Below are 25,554 nucleotides of genomic sequence, written 5' to 3' on the forward strand. Positions count from 1 at the left end.
TAACTGACAATACAATGACAAAAACACTAAAATACAAAATAACAATCTAAGAACTGAATAATATAATACTCACCAAAAAATGAAAATTTTGGGACCTCCGAAAGGTTGAGTAATTTCTGCTGAGAAAGTGGCACCGTTCATGCTGATAATAGTAGTACAAATTAGTCTGTTAGGTCTCATTCGGTAGGTCATATTTGGGATTTCGGTTAAGGCAAATATTCCATAACAGTCAAGAAATTCAGTATTTTTTGTGCTTTAATTTTTTTCCTAATGGCATCCGTGTATTGTTGAATATATTGTTTCAACTTCACTACTTGGAACTCTTGATTTAATAGCCTCCTTGTAAGCATTGCCATTTTATCGAGGAAGCATGGTAAGAAATGTTCTGTAGTGCCGCATACAGGTGAGGTAATCTATTTCTAGTGTAAGTATTATTAAAGGAAATATTTTGTGGCAAAATTTGTGATTTTTTATAGTCTTTGGTACGATTTATTTTAGACCTCGGCCGATATTTAGTGCTTGACATATTGTATTAATAATTGTATAGTATTTAAGACCGGGTTGACGCCTTATGACGTGATTTCAAAAGTTTTTTTTTAATTTTCAGGTTAGTAAGATCAAGAACAGGTGGGAAAAAAGCTAACGAAAATGAATCAGATGGAAAAGGCGATGGAATAAATCCTGAAGCCGAAGAACTTATTCAAAAAGATGATCATGATGATAATAAGGTTAGTTTTGTGACTTATATGACACATCATGGTAGCATCAGCTATTCATTTTCTATGTCTTCGGTAATTCCCACGTAAAATGAAATAAAGTAAAAAATACAAATACGTTACCGACAATAAAGTTTCTATACACGCATAAAAGCTTTTTGTCAGAATAGACAAACAGATCATTAGCAGTAAACCTGTGTCATTTTATCCAGAGTGAAATGAAATGTAGCTCTTTGAAATGATAAATACGCAAAAGTTCACCAATTGACGAATAAAAGTAAACAAAAATTGAAATTTCTTACCAATTACATTCATGTACCCTCTGAAATAAAAAAAAATCAATGATTAGTTTTGCTACATTCTAAATAAAACATTCTGAAACAATACAAACAGCTTTATAGGTAGAGTATGGACATGATGTATGCCACGAGCAATCAAATATCTAAATTTTTAAATTACATGTAAGATTTTTAGAACACATTACATTGACGAATATCTTCTTCACAGAATATCCAAGAAAGTAGACGAACATCGAGAGTGTCAATGAAGGCTTCATTAAACAGAGCAAGTTCTGGTGCAAACACAAGGCATTCTGGATTAGTGAATGATCCTCAGTCTGTTAAGGTTAGTTATTCATTGCGACTATCCTCCCACTATGCCAACAACGACCCCATTTGGTTATTCATTACTGAGAAAATGTGTTTCCTTATTATTTCCTCATGCTCAAACAATTATACTGGTTTTACAATAACAATAATCTTAATATCGTGTTTGTATCAGAAACACGAGAATTCAGAAGTACATTTTTTTTAGCAATTATGAAGGAAATTTATATACCAGAAACATATAGATTTTAAGAGGAAAACTAGATTTGAAATTGGAGATTTAATAATATGGTAAATTTAAGAATGTTTTATCTCTGATTTTATATTCAACCTATACAAATGTTTAGTCCAGTCAATTTAGTATAAATTTGACCCTAACCCGAAAGTACTTGCTAAAGAAATTTTTTAAGTTTTAATCTTTGGCATTATACCTAAAATATACACAGAAAAAAGGCCCATCAAATCTAACTTAAGGAAGACTAAAAAAATCACCATTTAAAATTTCCTTAGTGATTTGCATTGAAGAAGGAGATAATTCTTGCAAATAGGCAGAAATATCAATAAAAATTGATACAAAATTTCAACTTTATCGCTTCTAATTATCAGAAGGTATTAATTCTTGATTTTTTTAGCGGTCTTTAGAGTATAACAAAAAACATTAAAGGTGTTTTCATATCTTTTATCAAGCTATAATCTAGATTTCGTAATTCATTAGTTGACCATTTATGGAATTTTGCAACATCTCAAGATAAAGAATCTCAAATTTAATCAAAATAACTAAGCATGTATTCTTCTTTTTGTGGTTTAAAGTTTCATTAAACAAGGACGATGCTGGACAAATATAATATAAAGATATAAACAAAACCAAATTTTCACATTATTTTTTCAAAATGGTCACAAAGCTTTAAATTTGCAATTTCTTTAATGAAAAATGAATGAAAAAAATAAAACTACACATAACACTTCGGTTTTCTACATTTCATGAGCAGAGGATAATATAATTTAGTCAAATACAAACTTATAACCCCATCAAAGTATCATACTTTACATAAATTTCAAGAAAAATAACCTATAAACTGACCAAAAAGGCTCATTTTTGCAAGAGTTATCTCCTCTTCCAATGTTAATTCCCATAGTAATTTTTTTTGGCTCAAGTTAGATTTTATGGAATTTTTTTTCTGTGTGTATAAAGGGCATAATGCTATACACTTGAACTAGAAAAAATTTCTGTTGCAATTAGTTTGACTGGACTAGTTTACCTGTTAACAAAGATCATAAATATTTCAGAAAAAAGTAGACAAATGTAATATTTTTCAATATTCTGTTAATGTTTAAACAAGTCAAAGTTGTATTTAAAGTTTTAAAAAAATCTTTGACATAGCCCATTTAATGTTACTTCACGTAATGACAAACACAAATGTTCACAATAGAATATTATCTCTCAGTAACATTTATAACAATATTGAAAGATATTCCTACCTTGTTTTCAGGGTGGATTTTCCGTACAAGAAAGCAATTTCCCAATGGTTTTAAGAAATTTAAAGTCATTTCTATGGACGTTTTTATGCCCCACCTACGATAGTAGAGGGGCATTATGTTTTCTGGTCTGTGGCTCCGTTCGTTCGTCCGTCCGTCCGTCCGTTTGTTCTTTCGTCCACAGGTTAAAGTTTTTGGTCGAGTTAGTTTTTGATGAAGCTGAAGTCCAATCAACTAGAAACTTAGTACAGTTGTTGCTTATGATATGATCTTTCTAATTGCAAAGCCAAATTAGACTTCTGACCCCAATTTCACGGTCAACTGAACATAGAAAATGAAAATTGGAGTTTCAAGTAAAAGTTTTTGGTCAAGGTAGTTTTTGATGAAGCTGAAGTCCAATCAGCTTGAAACTTAGTACACTTGCTGCTTATGATATGATCTTTCTAATTTTAAATCCAAATTAGACTTTTGACCCAATTTCACGGTCCATGGAACATGGAAAATGATAGTGCCAGTGGGGCATCTGTGTACTTTGGACACATTCTTGTTATATTATTTCTTTGCAGATATAAAACTTGACTGATATAGTCAGTCTGCAAAAACATTAGTTTGGAATACTAAGGTTTTTCTACCCCATGAATAGATAACCATAGCTGTATTTGACAAGCCCATGAATAGATAACCTTAGCTGTATTTGACAACCCCGTGAATAGATTATCTTAGCTGCATTTGACAACCCCATGAATAGATTACCTTAGCTGTATTTGACAACCCCATGAATAGATTACCTTAGCTGCATTTGACAACCCCATGAATAGATAACCTTAGCTGTATTTGACAACTGCATGAACAGATTACCTTAGCTGCATTTGACAACACTTTTAGGAATTATTCGTCCGCAATGCTCTTCAACTTTGTACTTTATTTTGCCTTTTAATTTTTTTTTAATTTCATTGTGTGTCTGTCGCAGACACAAAATTTTAATCCTGATAAATATGATGAGTATATATGGAATAGTTCCCTTTTTATCGATTTTGATGTCTAGAATGTTGCATGTATTTGTTATATCGCTTTATAAAGTGACTTAAATCAAAAAATTAGTCATGAGGGTCGGATGAGTAACTTAATTTTAAGACATTAGTAAAAATTTAATCATTACGCCTGTAAACACTACATACCTATCGTAACATATATTTTAGGCATTGCTTAGGCAACAACATCATGATCTATTTATCAAGGGGATGCAGAAAATATTTGGTAGTTGCTTTTATCTTAATCAATTGCAATCATACGACATATTTGTATTTTTAAGACCTGAAAATCAATAATTTTTACAAAGACAGCAGGATGGTAATGAATATTCTGCAACACCCAATTCAACCATTAACAGGAACATATTGTTTATCCTATCGAAAATAAAAACTGCATACAAATTAATCGAACCTCGGAAAAGGTGAACATAAAATTCCCTTAATAAAAAAAACTCATGACTCAAATAGATGAATTGTTACATTTCTAGATAATGTATTTTGAAGTACATGGTATGTTTACTCATGTGTATGTTCGACCTAAAGGTATTGTGTTTTTGGTCTGTTCGTCTGTCCGTTCGTCTATCAGTCCATCTAGATAAAGTCCAATCAACTTAAAACTTAGTACATAGTTTCTCTATGATATGATCTTCCTAATTTTGTTGCCAATTTAATTTATAAGGTTGTTGCCAATTTAGTTTTTGTACACTATGTTTGACAAAACATGAATGAAAACGACCAAGATGTTTGCTTATTTTTTTAAGCAAAACTACTTTTATTTATTTAGCTCGCATTTACTTTTCAGAAGGTATACTTAAAACAATAAAAACAAGAAAGTGTCCATAGTACACGGATGCCCCACTCGCACTATCATTTTCTATGTTTAGTGGACCGTGAAATTGGAATAAATTGTCTAATTTTGCATTAAAATTAGAATGATCTTATCAAAGGGAACATGTATACTAAGTTTAAAGTTGATTGGACTTTAACTTCATCAAAAAATACCTTGACCAAAAACTTTAACCTGAAGCTGGACAGACAGACGAACGAACAGATGGACAGACGGACGAACGAACAGACGGACGGACGAACGGACGCACAGACCAGAAAACATAATGCCCCTCTACTATCGTAGATGGGGCATAAAAAATGAAAAAAGAACTAACAATGACATCCACTACTCACTTTTAATGTGTACTGTACATTTTTATTAATACATAAGGAACAAAGTAGACCATGCTTTAATAGTTTTCAAAGTAAACAAATTATATTGACGAATATCTTGTTCACAGAATTTTCAAGAAAGTCGACGAACATCGAGAGAGTCAATAAATTCTTCATTAAACAGAGCCAGTGCCGGCCCAAAAACAACGCATTCTGGATTAATTGATAATCGCCAGTCTGTTAAGGTTAGTAATTCATCTCGACCATGTCCTTTAATGTGCGAAACCTATTCATTTCAAGGCAAAAAAGCTTCATTGTTTTTCATGTTCAAGCACATGTTTACACATATAACAACTTCTCAATCGTGTATATTTCAGAACCCGGGAGGTACTAGTAAACACTATATTTACTTGATCATGATAAAACCCGGACAGTTGAATTATAATTTTCTGTTTAAATGGTTTTGTAGTAGTCATTTTGGGCCCTTTATATCTTGCCGCTTGGTGTGAACCAAGATTCCGTGTTGGTGGTCGTAATTTTACCTATATTTTTTTTATTTTACAATTTGAGACTTAGATGGAGAGTTGTTTCAATGGCACTGATACCACATCTTCTTATATCTATAAACATAAAAAGAAATAGAAATTAACCTAGTGTAATTGGACTTTTCTTGGTCTGTTTATTTCATGTTATAGGTTAAAAAAAAAAAGGTTAATCACCGTTTTTACCTGTACAGGAATGTTTTTTTTTATTGAATCAGTGTTTGCTTATTAATGGCTGAACATACGTGACCTATCTACATATAATAATTGAATTAAAAGTCAGACGAATACGGATTCAATAAGGTCGAATTACTCACTAGTAGGTAAATAATTCATTAGCGCACTGGCTTCTTCATTGTTTCAATTTCATTGATGAATGAACAAAAAATATCATATTTTAATTTGTTTTATACATTATAGCTAATGTCCATTTGTGTCAAATTATTGAAATAAGTTTTTTTTACTAACGAATTCAATGTTTTGTTAAATATGTTCTGAGAAAAAGATTTTGATACAATATACAGGTTTCAAATTTAAGAGATATAATGTGTGAAACGAGAAATCAAAAGACTTAGTTAAAATTTTCCAATTTATTTCGATGAATATTTCTTCAATAGAATTTTCAAGAAAGTAGACGAACGTCAAGAGAGTCAATGAATTCCTCTTTAAACAGAGCCAGTGCGGGTCCAAACACAATTCCTTCTGGATCAGTGAATAATCCTCAGTCTGTTAAGGTAAGTAATTCACCTCTACCTGTTTCTTCATATGCCCCAACAATAAATTATGTTGAGTATACCTATAAATGAAAAAAAGACTTATTATTTTATTATGTGCAAATGCATACTGATTTTACACAATAATCAACTTTATTATCGAGTATACATCAAGAGTATGATAGCTAAACGCTTTATTCACTTGGCTGGAAACTTTAAAGGTGAGTTATTGATAATATTATTCAAGTGTATATACATGATACGTTATTCTATGATCTTTATACAAGGGGAATATGTTTATTTATTGAGCTCCAACTGAAGCAAGTGTTTTTGTGGGTTTTTTTTTTATAAATGGCCTGGCCAGGTAAGACCTACGTCTTTTGAGCAGGCCGCAGTTCGGCACATAGAAATAGTTAAAGCGAAAACATTTACCAATAAACACAAGTAACCTATAAAGTGTTTGACATATGCACCTTGAATTATAATAGCCATTTAAGTTTTTATTTACAAATTCCTTGCTTGATTTTAATACGTTCTAAGAAAGAAAAAGATTTTGATACAGGTATCTTGTTTTATATATGGAAATAATGTATGCTACGAGCATTAAAATGTCAAACGTTTTCAACTAAAATAAAATCATCTTGTCGAGTATATTTTTTACAGAATCTCCATGGCAGTAAACAAACATCGAGAGAGTCAATGAATTCTGCATTAAACAGAGCCAGTGTTGGTCCAAATACAATGCATTCTGGATCAGTAAATAATCCCCAGTCTGTGCAGGTTAGTCATCACCTTGACTCCTAATGAAACAACGAAATCAATGGATATAAAAAAAAAAGAAGATGTGGTGTGATTGCAAATAAGACAACTCCACAAGAGACCAATTGACACAAAAATAAACAGATATACGGTACCCTACAGCCTTTAACAATGAGCAAGTCCATACTGCATAAACATCTATGAAAGGCCCCGAAATCACAAATGTAAAACAATTCAAACGTTAAAACTAACATCTTGATTAATGTACAAAATATGAACGAAAACAAATATGTAGCACTTATGAGTATTTATTTCAATGAAAAAATGTTCCATTACTAAAATTTCATCAGATTCGAATCTTACTGAATTTAAACAATCAACAACGTCACAATCGTGTTTGCATCAGTACTATGAGAGCTAACCACTATATGCATTTGCCTGAATGAATGCGCAAAAAAAACAGTTATTATTCAAGTATATACTTATATGTAAATGACGATACGTTATTCCATATTCTTTGAGCTTAGGGAACTATTATTTTATTTTATATAATGGGGACGGGGCAGGCAAAACTAGGAATGAATGGTCTGAAGTAAGACCTGCATATGAATAGACATAAATATATAAATGATTTTTCTACATTTGAAAAATTTACATATTTGCAGAAAAAAAATGTCTTCAAAATGTCTTAAAAAACGCAGTTGAAATTTGAGAACTGTTACAGTTTGTAATGTTGTAGAATAAAAGGCATTTTGAATCACAGTCTTCTTGACCCTGTGATTATTACCCTTCCTTGAAGCCGGAAAATGTGCATTACAAAGATATAATTCAGGCTATATTTTAACATGCCAACAACTTCCAGTACCTTTCTGAAACTTATTGGGGTATAGCTGTACACATGCATTGTAGATTATCTGATTATAAATTCAATTGTTGGATCCTTTCATGCTTTGTATAAGGCGTTAAGAAAAATTTGTTTGCTCTTTTTCTAAAGTAGATTTTTCAATAGATTCAGGGGAAAATAGAACAAAGAAATTTAAGCTTTCAATTGGAAGAATTGAAATCCTTTATGAAGCGACCATCTGATTTCTCGAACTCTAAAAATTCCGAAGTAACTCTAAATAAATTCAAGTAGAGAATACAAATAAATGACTCAATTGACAATTATTTTTTAACAGAATTTCCAAGAAAGTAGACGAACGTCAAAAGAGTCAATCAATGCTTCATTAATCAGAGCCAGGGCAGGTCCAAACACAATGCAATCTGGATCAGTAAATAATCCTCAGTCTGTTCAGGTAAGTCATTCGCCATAACCATTTCTGCATACTTTGCAAACAGCAAAAACAAATCAGTATTTATTTCAATGCAAAAAATGTCCTCCATTAAACCCTCGGTTCGTATCATACTGGTTTTACACAATCGACAACCTCACATATATAGTGATTGAATCAGTAACATGATAGCTAACCACAATATCGATTTGCCCAAAAAAAAGTTTGAAAGATGAGATAGTATTCAAATGTATATAAATGATGATCTATTATTCTTTATTCCTTGAATTAAGGGAACTATAATTATATTTTATATGTTGGGAAGGAGGCAGGTTGATTTTAAGAAAGAATGAAAAAGTCTATTAAAATTTAAAAAAACTGTAACATATTGTGATGATGCTTAGTATAATAAATTTTGAAATATAGTTTTCAGCTTTCTGATGTGATAAAAATTATAATAATTGCCTTTAGGAGATTCTTTTTGAATTCAATTTGCGGATGTGGCAGATGTTGAAACCCTGGGAAAACCTAGTTAAATTGAACCCGAAAAATGTACATTGCAAAGATATAATTTAGGCGAAATTTCATCAATAGCTTACAGTGCATTTCTGAAGCTAATTAGAATAAATATTAAGCTGTACAAATATATTATAATATGTCTGGTATATATACAATTGGTGCATCCTTTTAAACTTTATATATAAGGCGTTTGACAAAACTAGTTTTTTTCCATATTTTTAGGGTAGATACTTCCATAAGTAAAGGTGAAAAGTAGACCAAGAATTATTATTATTCCAAGGAATCTTACTGGATGAATTTACTGGTTTTTTTTCGAAAACTAGAAAATCCGATGTAATTCTTAATGAATTTAAGAAAGGAATACAAATAAATAATTGACAATAAAAGTTTGATAACTGCAAAAACGCATACAACTCTTTCCTAAATGAAAATAAGTAATGATTTATAAATATTTAGAAATAAACGACGAATGCCAATACAAACAGACAGGCAGACATACATACATTAACCAGAGCACCATTGTTTTTGGACCATGGTTTAACAACATTATCATTGCAATAAGTAAAGACGCAAAAGGTTTACCAACTCACGAATATCAGCTAACAACTACTGTATTTGAGTTTAAACAATGGATCTTCAATTAACATGGAATTAGGTTTAAACTATACTACACATTTTGATACAACAACATAAGATACACAGTTTTGGAAGAACAGACACAATGTTTGCTATGAGCAATAATAAGTTGGACTTTTCAATTGAATTTAAGATTTTATAAAAACTTTCCATTTACAAATTCCTTTTTTACAGAATTTTCAAGACAGTAGACAAACATCGAGAGAGTCAATGAATGCTTCAGTAAACAGAGCCAGCGCTATGCAATCTGGATCAGTTAATAATCCTCAGTCTGTTCAGGTTAGTCATACCCCTTGATCATTTCCTTCTAAAGTGCCGACAACGAACACAATTGAGTATTTATTTTAAAGAAAAAGCACTGCGTAACTTGCTCCGGTTCGAATCATACTGGTTTTACACAATCAACTACCTCACTATCGTGTTAGCATCAGTATCATAAGAGCTAACCACTATATTTATTCAACCAAATAAAAGCTGGAAAGATGGAGGTATTATTCAAGTCTATATAAATGCTGATATTTTCCTTGAACTAAAGGAACTATATTTATTTTATCTGTTGGGAGGAATTAGGCTGATTTTGGGAATAAATGGTCTGACCAGGTAAGAACTGTATATGAATAAACCTGGCAAGATTATATGACTCTTCTGCATTTAGAATAATCATTCATTTGCGAATAAAAAATTAACACTGTCCCGAAATGAATTTGGTTCAACTAACAAAAGGTCAAAATAAATATTCCGTAAGCTAAACCTTACTAGCTGAAATTTTGGAATTATATAACATTTCGTGATGATGTGAAATAAAATTTATATTGAGTCATAGTCTTCTTCATTCTTCTGATGTGATACTAGTAATATACCTTAGGGAAATTTTTCATTTCAATTTGTGGACATCGCAGATTTTTTACCCTGGATTATTCGAGTTCAATAAAATTCAGAAGATGGGCATTGCACGAATATAATAAGGGACACATTTTAGCATGTTAACAACTTTTAATGCTTTCTTAGCGTAGTTGAAATAAATATTTAGCTGTACATATACATTGCAGTTTAATATCTGATTATAACAGTAATTGCATCCATTTAGACTTTTTTCTATTGCCGGTGTCAGTTTTCTGTTATAAACTTAGGGAAAAGGAAGTATGAGTCCCATAGGAAGATTTAATATACTTTATGGAAAGCTCATCTGAATTCTTAACCTTAACCATTTCCTCCTACTAGTGTTTTGCCAAAAACGAAAATAAATGAATATGTATTTCAAGGAAACATTGCTCTATTATTTCATCGGGTTCGAATCATACTGGTTTAACACAATCAACAACCTCACTATCGTGTTTGCATAAGGACAATAATCAACAACCTCACTATCGTGTTTGCATAAGGACAATGAAAGCTTACCACAATATTAATTTGACCAAATGAAAGTTTGGAAGATGAGTTATTGTTAATGTTTATGACAATGCAGATAAGTTATTCTATGTTTCTTCAACAAAGGGAACTATCATTTTATTTTATGTGTTCGGGAAGGGGCAGGCTGATTTTTAGAATGAATGGTCTGACTAGGTAAAACCTGCACATGAATGAACTTTACAAACACAGAAAGATATATATATTTCTAATGCATTTAAAAAATCATCCCATTGCTGAAAACATTTGTGTAAAAATAAAAAATGAAAACTGTACCAAAATGAGTTCGATAAGACTGTCAACAGGTCGAATGAAATAGTCTGTAAAAAAATACATTTCTAGATGAAATTTGAGAAATGTTAAAGTTCGTGATGATGTTAAATATAATGTACTTAGTATTTAGAGTTTTTGTCTCTCTCACCTTGTTGATGTAATAATAACCCTTTCCTTTGAGAGAAATTTTCAATTCAATTTGTTGACATTGCAGATTTGTTACCCTGGACAATCCTTGTTCAATTGAATCCGAAAAATGCGTAATGCAAAGATATAATTAAGGCTACATTTTAAGAAGTCAACAACTTCCAGTGCCTTTCAGAAACTAAATTGGAATAAACAGTTAGCTTACATGTACATGGTAGAAGAGTATCTAATTATTTATACAGTTGTTGCATCCTTTCAGTCGTTTGACAACTAGTTCTTTCTATTTCTTGTGTAGATTTTCTTCAATAAGTTTAGTGAAAAAGTAGACCAAGGAAGTATTATTTTTTCATTGGAATTCCTTCAACTAAGTAACTATGATTATATTTAATGTGTTGCGGAGGTGCCGCGCATTTTGGGAATGAATGGTTTGACCAAGTGTAAACTGCATATGAATAAACTTGGCAAAGATTGTAGGAAATAAATGGTTCTTCTGCATTTTAAAAAAAATCAACCATTTCCCTCAAATTGTGTTAAAAAATCATAAATGAACACTGTCCTAAAATGAATTCGGTTAAACTAGCAAAAGGTTAGTTATATATTCCGTTAGCAAAACCTTTTTTTTTGAAATTTTGTATTTGTTATATTTCTTGATGATGTTAAATAAAATGTGTATTGAGTCATAGTCTTCTTCGACCTTCAGATGTGATAATATACCTTAGGGAGAATTTTCATTTCAATTTGTGGATATTGCGGATGTGTTTCCCTGGATAATCCTAGTTCGATTGATGTCTTTCTTAAACTAATTGGAAGAAATATTTAGCTGTACATATACATTGCAGTTTATCTGTTTTTTATACAATTGTTGAATCCATCCAGACATTTTTCTATTTCAGGTGTCATGCTTAGCATGTTTTATTGAGCGCTCATCTGAATTCTCGAAAACTTAAAATGTCCATGTAAATCTATACAAATTCAAGTAAAGAATACAATTTATTTACTGCCAATAAAGTTTTTACAAATACCTTCTTTTTTTTTTTAGAATTTTCAAGAAAGTACACCAATGTCACGGGATTCGTTAAACAGAGCCAGCGCAGGTGGTCCTTACACAATGCAATCTGGATCAGTTAATAATCCTCAGTCTGCTCAGGTTAGTTATTCACTTTAACCATTTCCTCCTATTTTTTCCAAAAACGAAAATAAATGAGTCTCTTTTTCACGGAAAAATTGCTCCATTATTTCATCAGGTTCGAATCATACTGGTTTAACAAAATCAACAACTTCACTATCGTGTTTGCAGCAGGACCATAAAAGCTAACCATAATATTAATTTTACCATCTAATAGTTTGAAAGGTGAGTTAAGTTTTATTAATAATGATACGTTACTTCATATTTCTTCAACAAAAGGATCTATCATTTTATTTTATGTGTTTTTAGAAAAAAAAATGGTCTTGACTAGGTAAGAACTGCACATGAATGAACTTTACAAAGACAGGGACCTATATATAATTTTTCTGCATTTCAAAAAAAAGATTCTATATTGCTGAAAAAAATGTGTAAAAAAAATAAAAATAAATACTGTACCAAAATGAACGCGAAAAAACTGTCAAAAGATCGGAATAAATATTCTGTAAGAAAAAGCTTTTCTAGCAGAAAACCCTTACAGTTCGTGATGATGTAAAATATAATGTATTTAAAGTTATAGTCTTCTTCATCTTTTTGATGTCATAATAACCATTTCCTTGGGAGAAATCTTCAATTCAATTTGTGGACATTGCGGATGTGTTACCCTAGATATTTCTAGTTCAATTGAATTCCAAAGTTGGGCATTGCAAAGATATAATTAGGAACACATTTTAGCATTTATACAACTTTTAACAAAATTGAGAAAGGAAATGGGGAATGTGTCAAAGAGACAACAACCCGACCATATAAATAAACAACAGCAGAAGGTCACCAACAGGTCTTCAATGTAGCGAGAAATTCCCGCACCCGGAGGTGTCCTTCAGCTGGCCCCTAAATAAATATATACTGGATCAGTAACAATGAACGCCAAACTAATATCAAAATTGTACACAAGAAACTGATATTAAAAAAATACAAGACTAACAAAGGCCAGAGGCTCCTTACTTTGGACAGGCGCAAAAATGCGGCGGGGTTAAACATGTTAATGAGATCTCAAAACCCCAACCCCCATACCTCTAGCCAATGTAGAAAAGTAAATGCATAACAATACGCACATTTAAAATTCCAATCAAGAGAAGTCCGAGTTTGATGTCAGAAGATGTAACCAAAGAAAATAAACAAAATGACAATAATACATAAATAACAACAGACTACTAGCAGTTAACTGACATGCCAGCTCCAGACTTCAGTTAAACTGATTGAAAGATTATGATTTAATCATATGAATATCAGGCACAATCCTTCCCTTTAGGGGTTAAGTATCGTACCATCATAACATATATGAGAAGAACATCACCCGTGTCATGCCAACAACTGTTTTGGGAATAAATGTGTTTAGTTCCGATGCCAAGACCCTATAAGTGAATCGCCAAAATAAGCAATCTTTAATAACCTGACAATAGTATCGTAACTATATCCCTTCTTGATAAGTCTATTTAAAGGTTTTGTTAGTTTCTGAGGTGAATACTGACATTTTTGTGCTTTATAAAGAATGTTTTCATAAAAAATTGGATGTGAAATACCTGAACGTATAAGTAGTCTGCATGTTGAGCTATATTTACGAATGATGTCCTTATACCGATGATAAAATTTAGAAAATGTTTTGACTAGTTTGTAATATCGAAAACCCTGGTGTAATATTTTTTCAGTAATACATAAAATTCTCTCTTTAAAATTTAAAACATTGTTACATACACCAGCGAATCGTACAAGTTGAGATATATAAACACCGTAAGATGGTGACAAGGGAACGTCACCATCTAAAAATGGATAATTAACAATAGGAAATGAAAAATCATCTCTTTTATCACAAATTTTAGTATTAAGCTTTCCGTTAGTGATAAAGATATCAAGATCGAGGAAAGGGCATTGGTCATTGTTAGTATTAGCTTTATTTAAAGTAAGTTCATCAGGATAAATGTCCTTAGTATACATACTGAAGTCGTCATTATTGAGAGCCAAAATATCATCCAAAAATCTAAAAGTATTATAAATTTGTTTAGGAGATGTTGTTTCGATAGGTCTTTGCTGATTTTTGTCATAAATTGTAACTCACAGCAATACAAAAACAGGTCCGCAATAAGTGGTGCACAGTTAGTCCCCATTGGAATTCCGATAACCTGACGATATACGGAATTTCCAAAGCGAACAAAAATGTTATCTAGTAAAAATTCAAGGGCATATATAGTATCAAAGCATGTCCAATTGACATAGTTTTTTTGTTTATTGTTACTAAAAAATGACCTAAAAGAGTTTGAACATATATATTCACATTAAATTAGGTGGGTGAATTTTTTTCTTAATGAGAATGTGAGGCAATGTGGTATACAGGGTAGAAAAATAAAAACTTTGAACAGATTCAAAATCACCAATATAAGCATGCAATTTGTCAAGTAATTCCAACGAGTTCTTGACACCCCAAAAGTAATTAATTCCACTATTTTCGAAGGACTTATTTGAACAATTTATTATCAGGTTTTTGATTGTACCAAGTGTACTTGTAAGAAGAATAGATAATTTAGTAGTGGAACAATGGCTTGAAGACGAAATAAATCTATATTTGTAAGGTATTTTGTGTAGCTTCGGAAGCCAATACATAGTAGGGACTTTCATTGTATTTGGTTCTGTTTGTAAAGTGGTAGCAAAAAGTTTATGTTTGTTACAGATGTCGTTTTCTGAAAATGGAGTCAGTTGGAATGTTTGTGAATTGGTAATTTCTTTTTTCAGAACCTCAATGTAAAATTTACGTCAAACAAAAATAATATTATTAGCAGCTTTATCGGCCGGAACATAAACAAATTCCTTGGCTAGTTCTTTTAGTTGATGTTTGATACGAGAAATAGGTTTATTGTGGTTATGATTAATAATAAAATGTTCTTTAAAATGTTGAATACGTACATCAACTATGTTCATTACTGAATTTAAAAAAGAGTCCAAAGATTTTTTGTCAGCTTTTTCCCGTTTTATCCATTTCAAACAGTAAGTACGAAGTGAGTCGTGGGTGATATTACGACACTCATTCCAATTAATAACTGACGGGGGCGGTTTAGGTCCTTTACTTAGGAATGATTTTAACTCTCGGTCTTGAACGATATTAAGATCTCCTGTTATAACATGGGAAATAGGTCCATAAATATATGCGGTATTACTACAATTACATGAAGTGGGTATATTTTCACTGATATTAACATCTTTACACAATTGGTTATAATTAAACACAAATTTCCGGGTAGATTTCTTGTAAATATAACAAATAAGAGGGAGCTCAGTATTGTCAAAATATCCAGGAACTTGTTCTTTAACAGAATGGTCGTTAAATATACCGGCAATATTTACAAAATCAAAACCTTTATTGACATACTTTATTTTAATAAAAAAAAAATTTATGATCCTCAGGGCGATCAATTTTTGGAAATAGTTTAGAATAACAATATGCCATAATAATTTGAAATATTTCATACTTTGGACTGTTATATGAAATAGTGTTGCAATCCTCCAAATTTTATTTAACCTATTAACCGGTAATGAACAGAGCTTTGTTAACAGATAATGTCTGCCGTTGTTTTTTTAAATAATGTCTTCCTTAAACTAATTGGAATGAATTTTTAGCTGTACATATGCATTGCAGTTTATCTTATTATTTATACAATGGTTGAATCCATTCAGATTTTTTTCTATTTACAGTGTCAGTTTACTATTAATATTATGACTTTAGGGAAATGGTAGACCAAGGACGTATGAGTCTTCCAAAGGAAGTATTACCATGATCATCTGAATTCTTGAAAAAAAACCTTAAAATCTCCATGTTTGAAGACTCAATTGAAAAAACTTTTTTTTTTAAAGAATTTCCAAGAAAGCAGACCAATGTCACGAGATTCGTTAAACAGAGCCAGCGCAAGTGGTCCTTACACAATGCAATCTGGATCAGTTAATTATCCTCAGTCTGTTCAGGTAAGTCATTCATCTTAACCGTTCCCTCTTATTAGTTCACCTGGCCCGAAGGGCCAAGTGAGATTTTCTCATCACTTGACGTCCGGCGTCATCCGGCGTGCGTCGTCGTTAACTTTTACAAAAATCTTCTCCTCTGAAACTACCAGGCCAAATTTTACCAAACTTGGCTACAATCATCATTGGGGTATCTAGTTTAAAAAATGTGTCCGGTGACCCGGTCAACCAACCAAGATGGCCGCCATGGCTAAAAATAGAACATAGGGGTAATATGCGGTTTTTGGCTTATAACTCAAAAACCAAAGCATTTAGAGCAAATCTGACATTAGGGTTAATTTGTTCATCAGGTCAAGGTCTATCTGCCCTGAAATTTTCAGACAACCCGTTGGTGGGTTGCTGCCCCTGAATTGGTAATTTTATGCAAATTTTACTGTTTGTGGTTATTATCTTGAATATTATTTTAGATAGAGATAAACTGTAAACAGCAATAATGTTCAGCAAAGTAAGATTTACAAATAAGTCAATATGACCGAAATGGTCAGTTGACCCCTTAGGAAGTTATTGCCCTTTATAGTCAATTTTTAACAATTTTTCGTAAATCTTAGTAATCTTTTACAAAAATCATCTCCTCTGAAACAACTGGGCCAAATAAATCCAAACTTGGCCACAATTATCTTTGGGGTATCTAGTTTAAAAAAAAGTGTCTGGTGACCCGGCTATCCAACCAAGAAGACCGCCACAGCTACAAATAGAACATAGTGGTGAAATGCAGTTTTTGGCTTCTAACTCAAAAATCAAAGCATTTAGAGCAAATATGAGAGGGTAAAATTGTTTATCAGGTCAAGATCTATCTGCCTGTAAATTTTCAGATGAATCGAACAACATGTTGTTAGGTTGATGCCCCTGAGTTGGTAATTTTAAGGAATTTTTGCTGTTTTTTGGTTATTATCTTGAATACTATTATAGATAGAGATAACCTGTAAACAGCAATGATGTTCAATAAAGTAAGATTTACAAATAAGTCAACACGACTGAAATGGTCAATTGACCTCCTAAGGAGTTATTGTCCTTTATATTCAATTTTTAACAATTTTCATAAAATTTGTAAATTTTTACTAACATTTTCCACTGAAACTACTTGGCCAAGTTCATTATAGATAATGGTAAGCAGCAAGACTGTTCAGTAAATTAAGATGTACAAACACATCACCATCACCAAAACACAATTTTTTCATGAATCCATCTGCTTCTTTTGTTTAATATTCACATGTACCAAGGTGAGTGACACAGGCTCTTTAGCGCCTCTAGTTTTTTGCCAAAACGCAAATAAATGAGTGTATATTTCGAGGAAAAATTGCTCTATTATTTCCTCAGGTTCGAATTATACTGTTTTTTTACAATCAACAACCTCACTTTCGTGTTTGCATGATAACTATGACAGCTAACCACAATATAAATTTTACCAAATAATAGTTTGATTGATGAGTTATTGTTAAAGTGTTTATAAAGGATGATACGTTATTCTATATTTCTTTAACAAATGTACGTTATGTGTTGCGGATGAGACTGGCTGATTTTTAAAATGAATGGTCTTACCATGTTAGACCTGCACATGAATGAACTATACAAGGCTGTTGCATTTAGATCATCGTATTGCCGAAAAATTATGTAAAAATAAAATAAAATGAATACTGTTACAGTATCAAAATGAATTCGGTAAGACTTTCAAAATGTCGAAATAAATATTCTGTAAGAAAACCTTTCTAGCAGAAATTTGAGAACTATTGCAGTTCGTGATGATGTAAAAATATAATGTATTTAGAGTTATATATATATATAAAAAAAAGAAGATGTGGTATGATTGCCAACGAGACAACTCTCTACAAGAGACCAAAATGACACAGAAATTAACAACTAAAGGTCACCGTACGGCCTTCAATAATGAGCAAAACCCATACCGCTAAGTCAGCTATAAATAAAAGGCCCTGAAATGACAATGTAAAACAAACGAGAATACTAACAGCCTTTATATTTATATAAAACAAAATGAACGAAAAACAAATATGTAACATATAAACAAACGACAACCACAAATTACAGGCTCCTGACTTGGGACAGGCACATACATACATAATGTAGCGGGGTTAATCATGTTAGCGGGGTCCCAACCCTCCCCTAACCTTTGACAGTGGTATAACAGTACCAAAAAAAAGAAAGAACTATAAAAATCAGTTGAAATTTTAAATTCAATTCGTGGACATTGCAAATGTGTTACCCTGAACAGTCCATATTCAATGGAATACGAACAATGCGCAATGCAAAGATATAATTTAGGCCACATTTTTACAGGTCAATAACTGCCATTCCTTTCAGAAACTAAAAATTTAGCTTTACATTTACATGGTAGAAGAGTGTCTTATTGTTTATACAGTTGTTGCATCCTTTCTGACTTTGTATAAGGCGTTTGACAAAACTAGTTCTTTCTACTTATAGTTAAGATTTTCTTCAATAAGTTAAGAAAAAATCAGACCAAGGCATTTTTATTCTTTGAAGGGAAGAATTGGATTCCTTTTTGAAGCGCCCATCTGGGTTTTTTTTTCGAATACTAGAAATTCCGATGTAACTCTTACTGAATTTAAGTAAAGAATACCAATAATTAAAAACCAATTGTTCAGAGAACAATTGAAGGTCTTTCCACTAGTAAAGATCTATTTTTATATTGATATAGTAAAAATCACTTAATAATATTAGTTCCTATGGCTTTATGATGTATTTATATGAATTTAAAGAGAAGGTCAAAATCTAGAACGTCCTATTAACCTATGACCTTGACCTCAATTTCAAGGTCACAAACCAAGGAAATCAAATCAAAAGACTATAAGTCTTATTTATATTTGGTTAATGAGTTATATCACCATACGCGTATTTTTTAATACAAGAGGGGAGAAAACTACCTTTTACGTTCAACGTACCCTTGCAACCAAAATTTACGTGTAACGACATGTCGCAACAAACAATTTAGGTAAAATAATTTGTCGTTATCTTAATCAGTTTCTGGAAATAAGAGATAATAAACCAAATTCAAAAATTAGAATATGACCTTGACCTTTGACCTTGACCTAATTTTCATTTTTTTGGACCAAGGACTTCAAATCAAAAGATCCTAGGTCTCTAGCACTTATGGTTTACAAGATAGAAATGCATATCACTTATATCAAATGCATAAGGGGAAATAACTCTCATATGGAGCGTTCATATTGCTTCGGTCAAAACTGGACAAATCATGCGAAGGATATAACGAGCAATTTTGTGAAATAAATTTGTCATAATATTTTACGGTTGCGAAGGAGTTGCGCTAACAAGGAAAACAGTGTTTGGGGAGATAACTCCTACAAAGTAAAGTATTCGTTTACGCAGGGTAAATTTCAGAAGCGCATAAACTGTTCGATATCATATACCAAATATCTAAGCGACATATTGCGAAACAAATGTTTATCGCAAGAACAAAATTAGGCGGAAGAAAAAAAAAAAAAAAAAAAAAAAAATAATCAGAAGAAAAACAATAGGTCTTTCCACAGAAAAGTGGAAAGACCTAATTACTGACAAAAGATTGATAACTCTCAATAAAAAATAAGTATATATTGATTTGAAAATTAAACAATAAATGCAAAGACAGACGGACAGACATTAACTAGTGTGCCATCTTATTTTGGGCATGGTTTAACGACATGATTGTAGCGGTAAGTCACATTGAAATGGTAAGAATCCAAAACGGTCACGAATTACAGCTGACTTCATGTGTATTTTGAGTTTAAACAATGGATCTACAATTAACGTTGAAGTAGGTTTCAACTATACTATACATACTTATACAACAACATAAAATACACAGCTTTGAAAGTATGGACTTAATTTCTGCTACGATCAATCATAAGTTGTAAGCTTTTTAAATGCATTTATGATTTTACTAACACATGCTATTGACAAATAATTACATTAGATTCATGTTTCATTATAATACGTTATTCTTATTGGCTAACTTCACATCACATTTTATTCCGTAAGCAATTGCATCACCCAATAAAACTTATCATTCATGATGACACGAGGTCCCACAATAAAGTGCACAGGTGAATTAAACAAAAACTTGATAGAAATCGTGTTTTAATGATCCTAGCTAAAAAAATGTAATTATAAGTATTGAATGCTTCTTTTTGTAACTTTATAGGGTTGTAAAAGCATTGACCGTGCGTACATTTTTAGAATGAAGCGCGGAAACAAAATGTACTTCGGTCAACGCTTTTACACCCCAATAAATTTACAAAAAGAAGGATTCAATTCTTTAATATCTTTCTAACAGAATTTCCAAGAAAGCAGACGAACCTCAAGGGATTCGGTAAATGCTTCATTAAACCGAGCCAGCGCAGGTCCATACGAAATGCAATCTGGATCAGTACATAATCCTCAGTCTGTTCAGGTAAGTCATTCCTCTTGACCATTTCTTCCTACTGTACTAACAACGAAAACAAATGAGTACTAGTATCTATTTCAAGGAAAAAAGGGCTACTTTATTTTTCTAGGTTCGATTCATAATGGTTTAACACAATTAACAACCTCATGTTTGTGTTTGCCCAAGGACCATGAGAGCTATCCAATATATCTATTTGACCTCATAAATGTTTGAAAGATGAGTTATTATTTTATTTTATGTGTAGTGGAGAAGACATGCGAATTTTATGAATGAATGGTCTGACCAAGTAAGACTGGCATATGGTTATATTTGACAAAAAGATATAATGATTTTTCTGCATTTGAAAAATCCATGCATTTGACGAAAAAAAATGTGTGCAAAAACCATAAATGAATACTCTGCCAAAATAAATTCGGTTAAACTATCAAAAGGTTGAAATAAATAATCCGTAAGTAAACCCTTTCTAGCTGACATTTGAGAATTGTTACATTTCGTGATGATGTAAAATTAAATGTATTTTGAATCATGGCCTTCTTCACAATGTTGATGAGATAATAACCTTCATTTTTTTTTTTTGATTTGTTGTCCCGGATATTCATAAATCAATGAAATCCGGAAGTATGGCTTTACAACGATATAATTCGGCCTTTTAGTATGTTTAACTTTAACAACTTGTAGTGCCTTTCTTAAAGTCATATGAAACCTCAAATTTAAAAAAAAAAATTATGCATATGTTTTTTTATAACTAAATGGATAGTTTCATTATAAAACCTATGTACTTATACGCTTTTTCTGATGTCCAGATTTAGATAAAGTATACCTTTTTAAAATGCTTTCTGCAAGGAAGCAATTCACCGACATATTTTCCGTATGCAAAGTGACCTTAGCATGACCCGATGTAAAAATCCGGTGATCGCTATATGCATGGTTCTCTCATTGAAATGAACTACCGTATAGCGGGTTAAATTCACGTGGTGCAAATTTTCGCTTATTTTCGCTGATAGAACAAAATCGCCGAAATAAATTCCGCTAAATTAAAGGTGTACATACAAAGGTATTAATAAAAAAAATTTAATCCGCCAAAATAATAACCGCCAAAATATTTCGTATACCTAGCCTTGTTCAATTAAAAGCGCGAAATTTTACACCCGAGAAAATAACCTGCTATACGGTATTATCTGATTTTACATGTTATACACGTGCTCAATGTCCATGTTTCTTTAATGTTTGTATGATATAAGGTGACAATCGGTAAATTTTGGCTTCAAAACATGAGAAATAATTAGCCACCATATTTCCACATCATAATAGACAGAGAGAAAAAAAAATGACGATTATACGATATGAATAAACTCATCATAGATACCAGGACTAAATTTAGTATATACGCCAGACGCGCGTTTCGTCTACAAAAGACTCATCAGTGACGCTCGAATCCAAAAAAGTTAAAAAGGCCAAATAAAGTACGAAGTTGAAGAGCATTGAGGACCAAAATTCCTAATTTTTTTGCCAAATACAGCTAAGGTATGCCTGAGGTAGAAAAGCCTTAATTTTTTTCAAAAAATTCAAAAGGGACCATTTGATTTCCTGAAAAGTAGATATTCGCATGTAAATCTAAATTTTAAGTAAAGAAAACACAAAAGAATACTGACAATAGAAAATTGCTATGATCAATAATAATTTGAAAGCTTTTCAATTACATTAAAAATAACTAACATATTTCATTGACAAATATCTTTTTTTCAGAATATCCAAGAAAGTAGACGATCGTCAAGGGATTCAGTGAATGCTTCATTAAACAGAGCCAGCGCAGGTGGTCCATACACAATGCAATCTGGATCAGTAAATTATCCTCAGTCTGCTCAGGTTAGTCATTCACCCTCACCATTCCCTCATACCGCGCCAAAAACAATTCATTTTTCATTGTAAGAAAAACATGCTTTAGGAGCCTGTAATTCTGTAGTTGTCGTTTGTTCCTGTTTTAAATATTTGTATTTCGTTCTTTCGTTTGTACATAAATTGGTTTGTTAGTTTTCTAACTAAGGTAGATTTTTTTTACATTTGTTATTTATGAGTCTTTCTTAGCTATCTTTGCGGTATGGGCTTTACACATTTTTGACGGCTGAAAGGTGACATGTAGTTGTATTGTATACTTTTTTTTTAAATATTCATTATTCTCAGATTAAAGCATATAATATGGCTCAAAATCCACCGAAGAAATATAAGTTAGAACTCGAATACTAACAAATGATACGCTATTCTATATTTTTACCTTATATGGAATTCATTTTACATAACATTGTAAATCGAATAGAGCATGGAAACAGGGAACAGAAAAAAAGAAAAGTCTATTATCAAATGGCCAACTCAAAACCTCAAAGACATCAAACGAATGGAAAACAACTCTCATATTTCTGACTTTGTGCAGGCATTTTCTTATAAGAATATGGTGGATTATACCTGGTTTATAGCTAGCTGAGCCTCCCACTTGTATGCCAGTCGCATGGAACTCTGTTATATTAACAACCTTGTGTGAGCGGAAAAAACAGACATAACACTATTAGGTAAAATGTCAAAGAGACAGAAGAGCCGACTAAAAAAGAGAAAACAGCCCATATCAACAAACTGGTCTTCAATCAGCAGGAAAACCTAGCATTTGGAGGCCGAAATCAGCTAGCCCGTAAACAATGAAATAGACTCGTTCACCAAAAGGGACGCCACACAAAACTCCGAAACATTCATAAACCGACTAATAAAGTCTAGCGGTTCTTGACATGGGGCACTAATCTGTAAGGGTAAAACATGTTTTTTGAAATGTCAACCCGCTCATATACCTCTACCAAACTCACAGCAGTCCGATTTTATATTAAAAAAAAAGAATGGTTAATGTAAAACAGTTCAGTATGTATCTCTTTTTTTTTAATATTGAGCAAAATCAAGCACCTCGCTGCAAGTTTAGGATGACCTTATCGCAGGTTCTAGGGGAAATGTTTGCTTTATGTGGGGTCCTGTACATATATACATTCAAGGACATGTGTGCTGGTAAATATCTACAAAATCAACAAATTATCGAATAAAATCTCGCAACTAACAATTCATTAACTACCTTACTATCAAAATAAGATACGATGAAAACATTTTGAAAATTATACTGACAAACCAAGATACTGTGGATTCAATTAAATTTTCAAATTATTTTTCGTGACATTCCAGATTCCGTTGATTGTGTAGTAATAGGTAAACCATGAGGTGTATGTTCAACAACTTTCCAATTTCCTCTAGGTATGTGTGCAGATTGTTGCAATACCTCGAAATCAAATATCCGCAAAACTATAGTCTCTATAATGCAGGTAAATTGGTATCCACAAAACTAAACAAATCCACAGGTTATGATACCTAAATTAGCAATAGGTTTTGTTTAGACCAAGCAGATTGAACGTTAATGAAACTATAATTTCAACTCGGTTGCTCCGTTTTTAAGCCCAACTGTACTTGATAACACATCTCTCATTTATTTTTGCAAATGGATACTTTAAAAAAAAAGCTGAATGAAACATGAAAAAGAAACACCAATCTTCAAAATGTTCCTTAAATAAAGAGTTACCGATATATACAAATTAAGATTATCTGATCTATATCGTTCGATGCATAAAAGACACTAGTATATTCACCTCATCAACCAGTTTGACGTTTGAGTCTGAAAGTAACAAAGCGTTTGAATCAGTTCTGTACGTTAACATGGTAACAATAGAAAGCGTGTAAAAAGTGACAAATAAAGTGACCTCAAGTGTGTTTGATATTTAACCATGGATATTCAATTATCATTGAACACGTTGAAATTTGATTGATAAAAAATATAGGTATGATTGAAAAAAAATTAATTAAAACATTTTGAAGCAAACTATAATTATTTAAAGTTTTAAAGGGGCACTAGCTACGATATATATAAAAAAATAAAGTATGATTTTTTTTTAGATCAATCATTAATCAAATTGGAATAATGAAATAATAATTTGCTTTTAGCAATCAATTTCCTTTAATTTTGTTGAAATAAGCGATTAAACATAATTTTTGACTGATTCGCTTGCAAGTGAAAACGTCATCATCATTCTAACCGGTATTCATGTGAACTTCAAGTTAACCCCTAGCTAGAGATTGACAACGCATGCATTGTACGTGTACTGGTTATTTAAATAAAAAGAATGTCAACAATGAAAGTGAAACTACGGTAAATCATTTGATTACTAAGTCGATGCACATAAAATCATTCTTATATGGTTAAAAACAATTAGAAACATCTATTTTTAATCTATAAAATAAAATCAAACAGACCTATAAAAATGCAATTGCACGTGTTGTTTTAATCTATTCGTATCTTTATTTTTGTTTACATCGCTTATATGGTCATCTGAGGTCAAATTGATAGTTAATAAGATGGCGTCTGGACTAAAATACACACGAAACGAACCTATATATTATCTACCCCATGCTCTGTAAACTGTTTGTTTGGACTTTTGATAGTTTGGATAAATGTTTTACATTGTTATAAACCAAATATGAGAATTTGAGTCAAATCGGTTACAATGAATTTGACAGCTAGTGCCCCTTTAACATGAGGTTTTCGACAATTAATCAGTGTAGTTATAAGTGTTCAAGTTGCATTTGCGATTTTAAACTATGTTGATAATTTTATTTT

The 25,554-nt window shown here is 31.7% G+C and overlaps 1 protein-coding gene across 4 annotated transcripts in view; it reads left to right on the forward strand.

The window, feature by feature from the left end:
* The window catches only part of LOC134707192 (suppressor of Mek1-like), a 47,862-nt gene that overhangs the window by 21,872 nt on the left and 436 nt on the right, over nt 1-25,554 (forward strand). The window contains exons 11-21 of one of the 4 annotated variants that reach the window (XM_063566763.1): nt 608-728; nt 1,224-1,340; nt 5,118-5,234; nt 6,149-6,265; nt 6,908-7,024; nt 8,182-8,298; nt 9,604-9,708; nt 12,296-12,403; nt 16,283-16,390; nt 20,748-20,864; nt 22,605-22,724. In XM_063566763.1, the coding sequence (XP_063422833.1) occupies nt 608-728; nt 1,224-1,340; nt 5,118-5,234; nt 6,149-6,265; nt 6,908-7,024; nt 8,182-8,298; nt 9,604-9,708; nt 12,296-12,403; nt 16,283-16,390; nt 20,748-20,864; nt 22,605-22,724 (1,264 nt within the window). The remainder of the gene's footprint in view (nt 1-607; nt 729-1,223; nt 1,341-5,117; nt 5,235-6,148; nt 6,266-6,907; nt 7,025-8,181; nt 8,299-9,603; nt 9,709-12,295; nt 12,404-16,282; nt 16,391-20,747; nt 20,865-22,604; nt 22,725-25,554) is intronic. The other 3 variants (XM_063566765.1, XM_063566764.1, XM_063566766.1) reach the window with 3 other exon arrangements.

The sequence above is a fragment of the Mytilus trossulus genome, chromosome 2 (genome assembly GCF_036588685.1).
Source record: "Mytilus trossulus isolate FHL-02 chromosome 2, PNRI_Mtr1.1.1.hap1, whole genome shotgun sequence".
Classification (NCBI taxonomy): Eukaryota; Metazoa; Mollusca; class Bivalvia; order Mytilida; family Mytilidae; genus Mytilus; species Mytilus trossulus.